Raw genomic sequence first — 8,365 nt, forward strand, 5'->3', positions numbered from 1 at the left:
TTGAAAAAAAAAAAGGAATGCTGTTCTTGTTGCAGAATGTTGGACTATAGTTATGTGGAACTGGCAAAGCTGTGATTAACGGTACTGCTTTCTGTAGCCCTACTTATGTCAGCTGTCACACAGGCACCGAGGTGCTGTTAAGTTTCCTTTATGTTACGGCCTGAGGACAGCCCTTGTTTTAAGTGGGGGGATATGTAATGATCGGCCATGATGATGTCATGTGGGGTCAAGGGGCGGGGTCGCCACCCTGCTCTCTTTCTCTCTGTGACCTCCACATTGTGTGCTGACACTCGGTCTCATGTTAAGGTAACATTTTTGGGATGTTTTACACGGTTAATCCTCTTCTAATAACCGACCTGTAGCCATGCGTAAGCCTATGGTATCCTTTAATGTAATAAACGAAGAAAAACACTTTCACTTTATGTCCGGCTGAGTTATATTCACTTTCCTGAGAAACCCGTGAGGATCTAGCCGGATCCTTACAACGTGCTGCGGGGGTTTCCTCCGGGTACTCCGGTTTCCTCCCCCAGTCCAAAGACATGCATGGTAGGCTGATCGGCGTGTCCAAAGTGTCCGTAGTGCACGCATGGGTGTGTGAGTGTGTATATGTGATTGTGCCCTATGATCTGAATAGACATTACAAAGAGTAACTTTAAAAAGAAATTAATTATTTAATTTCAATCAACAGAGAATTTTATTACACATAAACTTTTGAATCTGGTGAAGCTGTCCCTTGCAGAGAAACATAAGGATCATCCCGAGCTGCATGTCCCCCAGTGCATTTCGGATTTGGCGTTGTCGGTCGACATGCACGGTTGCGTTATCGGAACGTTCTGAATGTGTGTCTGCAAGTGGAGTTAAAGATGCTGCCTGATTAGGTGCAGAGTGTTTTCACGTTTGTCAACAAACCCAAGCTGTTCAAGGCACACATACAAAAGGGAGCGTTCACACATTTTCCAGCAGAGGTTGTAAAAGGGAGTACTGCACTGTATGCAACACCGCTTGAAAATCTCCAGCAGGGTTTTGAGGACAAATTCTGCAACCTCCAGCAAAAAAGGCCACAGATTGCATTTCTCATCATCCCTTTCACTGCTGAATCAGACGGTTTAAAAGCCCCGTTAGTGGAAGACGAAGCAGTGTTTCTTTTTAAGGATGATGGACTTAAATGTGTTCTGAGGGAAGGAATATTGGAGTTTTAAAAGATTGTGCCGATCGAGTGATATCCCAATGGGACAACTAACGTCCGTGAATCATCTTTTTTTCTACACTCAAACAAGTGAAATCAAAGCATTGCTCTGTTCTTATTGACACGCGTGAAATTTTTCATGCCGAACAGATATCTAGATTGTCTGAATGCATAGCCACAAAGACCATCTCACTATTAGAATCACATTTCCTGTAAGGTTTTCCTTCTAGAAACACCTTTAGATGTTGTTACGTTTATTAATACATCTTCAGTAAGCACTTTATCCTGGTCAGGGTCGCAGCCGGGGCGTATTCAGGGAACATCGGGTGGGAGGCGGAAATACACACTGAGGAGTCATTTCAAATTCAACTTAAATTCCGTCTGTATCATAAAATAGTATTGATATAAACCAGAATTTTACTTGTATACTTGGGTAGAAAGGGATATAACATGTATGGCTATATTTGGAATCGTGCAGTTGTTTGTGCCGTATAATACCGTGCAACATCAGGCTAAGATAGTTGTAGTGAAATTGCCAACACATCTAATAAATATTTATAAATATGGAGTAAGACGGGTATATTAACAGGAATGTAATATACAGGTGTGGGTGTTGTGCAAGAAAGTCCAAGCTCTAGTCCTAGGTGCTGGTACTGGTTGAGGTCCCCGAACAGCCTGTGGTAAGAAGCTTCTCCTCATTCTCTGTTGGCTGAGGTCCTTCACTAGCTTCCTGGCCTTGCTCCAGCACCGCTTGCTGTAGATAGACTGCAGCTAATTTTGTGTCGACAGCCCTCCCACTAACATGTTTATGGGAAGTGGGAAGAAACAAGACAACCCAGAAGAAATCCATGCAGACAGCTCACGACTGAAACAGATACCCTGGAGGTCTGAGGTACACCACCATACTCCCCATGAATATTGCTGAAATTTTAACCTTAAACCTCTTATTAAAATAAACCCCATCTCTATCATGCGTTACACACTTCTCTTGCGACCTTCTACGAATGTTTAGCTCTTATCAATTCTTGCCAAACACATGGCTAAATGTATCTGTTTTATCTGATGACATCAGGAATCTGGAATGTATTAATTAGGTAACTAGGAAAATATGTCTTAAATAGTCCCAAAAATGGCAAAAGCTATGTCTTTCTGCCCTAACCACGAAAGCTGTCGAAAAAGCTGTCGTGCCACCCCAGTAGCAAATATTAACTGGGCTGCTAATTCATTCATTCATTCGATCTCAATTACAATAATAATGGGTTGTCTCAGAAATATGAGGCTTTTCTTACTATGCATGTGGCCCATGATGGTTCCTAACAAGTTGCCGGTATGCCTAAACATTTTTACATTCATTCCCAGCTCACTCCAAGCATCTGGCAACTGAGATCCCACAGCTTCTGTGCCGTTCCATCGTCTCTAGCAGCTCTTGTGCAACTTGCAGGTCTACAGTTGCTGTAAAGTGGCAAAAAGGAAAATGATCACACCACGATCGATGATTACACTTCATGCACGAGTGTACCATGGGCACAATTATACGTCTGAGATTTAGTAAAACACCCGGAGACAATTAGCAACCCACATGGGAACGTAATCACCTGAAATAGCCGCCACTGTGTGAATCGAGGGCTGGCTCCACAGCGCAGTAGATTGAAGTCTGAGCTCCCTGCGCTGACGTCTTAGTGAAAGGCCTGACCATTTTCCACATGCAAAGGAGCCCAAGGTTCATGTGCCTCTTTAGTTCAGTGCGAACGATGCCTGGGTGGACAGCATATACTGTCACTCCTGTGTCTGTTCAATATACAGTACACATACAATCATTATATTTATATCATGCTATTGAACGCTCGCTTCTGATTGGTCAGAAGGAGGTGACAGTACAGTAGGTCCAGCTGCTTTACGTGGTTTATATTAATGCCCATTTCATCATTTCTAAACAATCAACCGACACAGGGATTTATACGGCAGACGCATTGTATAGCTAAACATTTGTAAATATCGATATGGTGGAGTAGTCCGTAAGGAGAGGTTTATTCCGCTTGTAGTTTTGAAGTCTCCAGCGTCAGTGCTTTGATGTAAAGCTCTAATTTTTAAGTTTTCTGACACTGGAAAGTCCTTCAGGATGAAAGATGTTACAGTGTTAAGGTGTTTCTTGGTAACTTGACAAGCTGTAATATTTGTCTTATTAACCCTAAGAGAGTTCAAAAGAGAGGCTGGTGAGAGAATGGTTGTTTACAGCTGTTGATGTGACATACATAAGTGACGATAACTTGTTTCGCAGGCATTCCCCATTATTTAATGTAACAGAAAATGAATCAAATGGATGATAAAAGTTGTAGTTGTTGGCAAATCGCTGTGGTACAAGAGGAATAAAGCTAAATTAAACGAAAAGGTGATGTTACACAGCGGTAAACATTCGACTGTCCCAACTTTTTTGGAGGGTGTTGCAGTCATCAGATTTGAAATGAGTGTATATTTTCAAAAATAAGTCAAATTCGCAAAGCAAAAACATCAAATAATGTGTTCATAATGTGTTTTCAATATAATGAATTTTCAAATGACTCTTTTTGGTGTTTTTTTTTTGTGCTTTTTGTTGTAACTAACTGTCTCTTGCTGACTGTTGAGGTAAATTATTAATATATCAGAAGGAAATCTGTAATCAATTGATCAATTTGATGATGATAATAATGCTAGCATTATTATTAAAGGCATCACTTTAGCATGTCGAACCCACCTTTAAGTCTTTTGGCCAGGGATCGAGCACAGAGGATATTTGCTAGCTTGCTCTGTCCGTACGCCCTCCTGCTGTGGTAACTCCTCTCACTGTTGATGTCATCCAGTTTAATGGTGCCCCAGCTATGAGCCATGGAGGACAGGATGATGATTCTTGACGGGGCAGACTTTTTCAGCAAATCGATCAGCAGCAGAGTTAGCAGGAAGTGGCCTAGAAGGTGGCAGTATCGGTACTGTCAGAGCTAGCACAAACTAAATTGATCTGCATTTACATAACCTGGCATTAATAGATTTTTCACAAACATTATCAAACAAGTCAATGATTAATGTAGAATTATGAAATACTATAGGTCTGAGCTTCAGCTTAGATGAAAAGAAATCAAAAAAATGTATATTTTACCCAAATGATTGACTCCAAATTGCATCTCAAAGCCATCGGCTGTCTTAGAATAGGGGCACATCATGACTCCGGCATTGTTTATAAGAATATGTAATTGCTTCTCCTCTGAACAGGTAAAAGAGAATAATATGTGTCCAATTTTGTATATTTTTTAAAAAATATTTCTCATTATAAAAAAGTATTACGTATCGATATATGTTACAATACATACAAGCTTCTTACAGCTACAGATGTCATTAGATAAACCACATCACATGAGGTTGTAGTCAATCTTCACTCACCATTGTTTATGACTTCTGCAAACGCTCTGATTGATTTGGTGTCTGCCAGATCGAGTTTCCTGATAATGACGTTTTGGTTGCCTGACTCTGTAACAATCTCTTTCAGTGCCGCTTCAGCTTTGACAGTATCTCTGCAAGCCATGATGATCCTGGCCCCTACGAGACAGAACTACAAAACCTGACTAGCCGTCATATAACGGTTGCGATTAAACAATTGTGACTTTTCTCTTCTTGTGTATTTCTTGCTTAGCTGCTGTCTGATTACTTTATGACCTAAAGCGGCGCTCTTCCTCGAGATCGACCTTCCTGCGGGTTTCATCTCCAAACAAAATCGAACACCTGTTTTAGTTGATCAAGAACGTCTTAGGGCAGTGATTAGACGGTCAGGTTGGAGCTAAAAGTCTTCAGGAAGGTAGATCTCCAGGAACAGGGTTGTGGACCACTGATCTTTGCAAGTATAGTACACTGTCAAGAAATGAATATGATTCTTACCTCTTTTTGCTAAATCTCTTGTGGTTTCTTTCCCAATGCCAGTGTTGGCTCCTGTAATGATGACCGTTTTGCCGTCGAGTCTTACCGTGGAAGACCACTCGCCAAAGAAGAATGCCCTAACACAAGATGATGATGGAAAATGAGCAGCTGAACACATTCATTTTTACAGTCTAAAACTCCTCCTAAAAGAACCCACACAAATATATCATATAGACTTTTGTGGCTGTCCATCCCTTAATAATAATACTTAATACTACACAGAACATACAGTAATATGCAGAAGTTTACCTTAGCGTATATATGTTGGCCATCTCGTTCTCACGGCAGAAAATAACACATCTATGGACAGAAAATGCTTGCACACACTTTCAGAGTGTGACGTGCCATGTGTTGGTCTGGATTAGTGTTCAGCTAATCCACAGCTAATCTCCAACGGAGGGTTCAAAACCACTGGCCCACTGTTCATTAAGCTAGTGTGCGTTCCAGAAGCGGCCACGTATCCCCCACACCGTACTCCCAGTGAAATCAGATCAATTTGAGCAGGGCTTGCTTACAAGTACACTGCGATATCTGAATAGATGGGATGCCAGGTGTCTGTGAAGTACTGAAATAGTTCAATAATCGAGTATAATCATGAATGTTTTAAGACATTAGAGTAAAAAATGAATTGAAGAATGGTGTTATTTATTGTGTGCAGTGCGGAACATTTGGTATGTTGCAGCCAAGCGTACAGAATAACTAAGAAACAAAAGAGTGTTATGAGAGTAAGAAGGATTATGTTAGGCTTATGTTAATTCTCTTTATACAAAAAAAAAAAAAAGACTGAAGTACGGAGACCATTTAGCCGCACTACTTACTCTATTACTGTCACATCCAAATCCACTGCCAATTCATGAATGCATAATCTAATCCAGGGCATTAACTCACTCTCACTTATTGGTCTATTGAACTCACCTGTTTCCTGTTAATGTCCTCATTCACTTTCTGAGTATTTATACCACGTGGAGATACTGTAAGCAGTGTTCGTGGTTTCTGGGCTGATTCTGAGCTTGGATTATTGTCTGTGTGGGTTGATTGCAGGTTCTCCAGTTTCCTCTTACCTACCAAAAACATGCAGGTGAACTGACTAGGCTAAATTGGCCTGAGATGTGAGTGTGCGTGTGTGTGAATGGTGTTCTACAATAAACTCGCACCACAACCAGGATGTATTGCTGTTTTATACGCTCAGAGTTTCCGGGATAGGCTCAACATCCATGACTGACCAGGATTAAGCACTATTATTAACACAATAACTATGGTTTTGTCCCGCCAGGGTGCATTTCTGAGTGTTCTCTGTATATTATTCCTCTTTCCATATTTTTTTTATTGCTGTCCCTTATTTTGATTGCGGTTTGCCTGACGTTCGACCCCTGACTGTTATCGACCTCTGCTGAATTGGATTGTTAATACCGCTATCTGCCTCCATGAACTTATATATATATATACACATATATATATATATATATATATATATATGCGATGTGGCCAAAAGTATGTGGACACCTGGCCATCACATCCATGTGTTCCTTCCCTAATCCTATTCCATAGGATGTCTTTGTATGCTGTAGCATTACAATTTCCCTTCACGGGAATTAAGAGGCCCGAACATGTTCCAGCATGACAATGCCCCTGTGCACAAAGCGAGGTCCGTTAAGACCTGGTGTGCCAAGGTTGGAGTGGAAGCACTTCTGCACAGAGCCCTGACCTCAACCCCACTGAAATGGACGAATCCTTCTGAAGGAGAATTAGATTAGCAATGCGAGAGGAAACGGACAGTTGATTGTCCACGGTTACCCCAACTTGGTACTCCGGCGTGTAACGTGAATAGACAAAAAATAAACTCAAATAAAAATTCCGGCTGCATTTATTTTCCATGTATCCCTATTGTAACAGCAATAAAGTTGGATGAAACATGTTAGTAATGTACACCTTTAAGCTGTTGTTAAGATTGCGATGTACCGTACGCTGCTGTTTCCTCGTATTGTCTAACTAATGATCTCTACACTGAAGTTGCATCAGAGGAAACTTTAGAATGTCTCAAGTTTCCTTTCTGGTTGCTTGTACCACGGGTTTTATGTCGTTATTCGTTAAACTGTAACAAGCTGTTCTGAAAAGAAAGACTAGCATGTTGACCTACCATCATTTGGATAGGGTGTAAAGTTCACAAAAGTGGAAAATCACTCCGTCCTGCCTTATCGCAATCTGTGAGCCGGTTATTCTTATGTCATGTCACTGGATTTCCATTGTCTTTTTTTTTTTTTTCATGTTTATTAGTGATGTGAACTTACCTCTGATAAACCGACTCTTCTCTTCCTTCATGATTTCTATTTACTATATATAGAATGTACTTTCTGTACTGAGTTGGTCATAATATTTTTTTTTTAAATTCCCGTTAAAATCACAAACGCCCTTATTTTACCCTTTGTATACGGCATGCCTTTGTTAATCTGTAATCTCATTGCACTTCCTGAAGTTCGTGAGGGTTGGAACAGGAGAGAGAAGTGCTACGCTGACTGATTTTTTGCGTTGAATTGAAAGCATAAACTAGTACTTCAAGTATGAATGGGTGAGTCATTTTTCAAGTGAAATATATATATATATGGTAAATACATTATATATTGCAAAAGTGTGTTATACTTGTGTCTCAATATCTAACTTAAAACATATCAATACAATTGTGTTGTTTTATCTTATAATACACTGATATCTAAAGTATACCATTACATGTTGAACGTACGATCAGGAAGAGATGAATCAGAGTCAATTAGCTTGATCCTTTTTTCTTTTTTTTTTAACCCTGTATATGAGTCATTTGTTTATCTTAAAGCATTTTGCTGAATGAATCAACAACTCTAGAGAGATTAATAGGAAAGGTGTGTAGTTATGAGAGGAACGTATATGAGGATGGATTAAAGACATGAAAACACCAGCGAGCACCGTTGAATGAGTTTGTTTAGAAAAAGAAAATCAAGAACGTTTTAGGTGATTGATCGAATGCACAGTGTGTTTTTATTCTGTTTGCGTTATATCTTTGTATAATAGTGGACATGGCTTAGTGGTTAGCACGTTCAGGGTCGGGGTTCGATTCCTGCGGCTCTGTGTGTGTGTGGAGTTTGCATGTTCTCCCCGTGCTGCAGGGGTTTCCTCCCCCAGTCCAAAACTGAGTGGCGTGTCCGAGGTGTGTGAATGTGTGTGATTGGACTGGCACCCTGTCCAGGATGTACCCCGCCTTGTGCC

The 8,365-nt window shown here is 40.5% G+C and overlaps 2 protein-coding genes across 6 annotated transcripts in view; one reads left to right on the forward strand and one right to left on the reverse strand.

The window, feature by feature from the left end:
• Nucleotides 1-529: 529 nt before the first annotated feature.
• si:dkey-94e7.2 (short-chain dehydrogenase/reductase family protein) lies at nucleotides 530-7,549 on the reverse strand. 5 transcript variants are annotated; one of them, XR_001813256.3, is made up of 8 exons: nucleotides 7,417-7,530; nucleotides 5,090-6,189; nucleotides 4,598-4,753; nucleotides 4,317-4,421; nucleotides 3,918-4,127; nucleotides 2,782-2,974; nucleotides 2,476-2,638; nucleotides 530-1,940 (listed from the first exon to the last, which is right to left on the reverse strand). XR_001813256.3 is itself a non-coding variant. In XM_017472895.3 (8 exons), exons 2-8 carry the CDS (start codon nucleotides 6,064-6,066, stop codon nucleotides 2,536-2,538), a joined length of 906 nt encoding a protein of 301 aa, XP_017328384.1. In that variant the 5' UTR covers nucleotides 6,067-6,189; nucleotides 7,417-7,530; the 3' UTR covers nucleotides 530-2,535. The 5 variants fall into 5 exon arrangements, 4 of the variants coding, with proteins under 4 accessions (XP_017328384.1, XP_017328388.1, XP_017328387.1 ...); XM_017472895.3 differs by having other exon boundaries at nucleotides 530-2,638; nucleotides 5,090-5,205; nucleotides 6,044-6,189; XM_017472899.3 differs by having other exon boundaries at nucleotides 530-2,638; nucleotides 4,598-4,766; nucleotides 5,090-5,205; nucleotides 7,417-7,549.
• Nucleotides 7,550-7,597: 48 nt separating this feature from the next.
• The window catches only part of LOC108268143 (probable G-protein coupled receptor 141), a 3,539-nt gene continuing 2,771 nt past the window's right edge, over nucleotides 7,598-8,365 (forward strand). Inside the window, exon 1 of the mRNA XM_017472902.3 lies at nucleotides 7,598-7,694. Coding sequence (XP_017328391.1) covers nucleotides 7,687-7,694 — 8 coding nt within the window. The 5' untranslated portion in view covers nucleotides 7,598-7,686. The remainder of the gene's footprint in view (nucleotides 7,695-8,365) is intronic.

The sequence above is a fragment of the Ictalurus punctatus genome, chromosome 7 (assembly GCF_001660625.3).
Source record: "Ictalurus punctatus breed USDA103 chromosome 7, Coco_2.0, whole genome shotgun sequence".
NCBI lineage: Eukaryota > Metazoa > Chordata > Actinopteri > Siluriformes > Ictaluridae > Ictalurus > Ictalurus punctatus.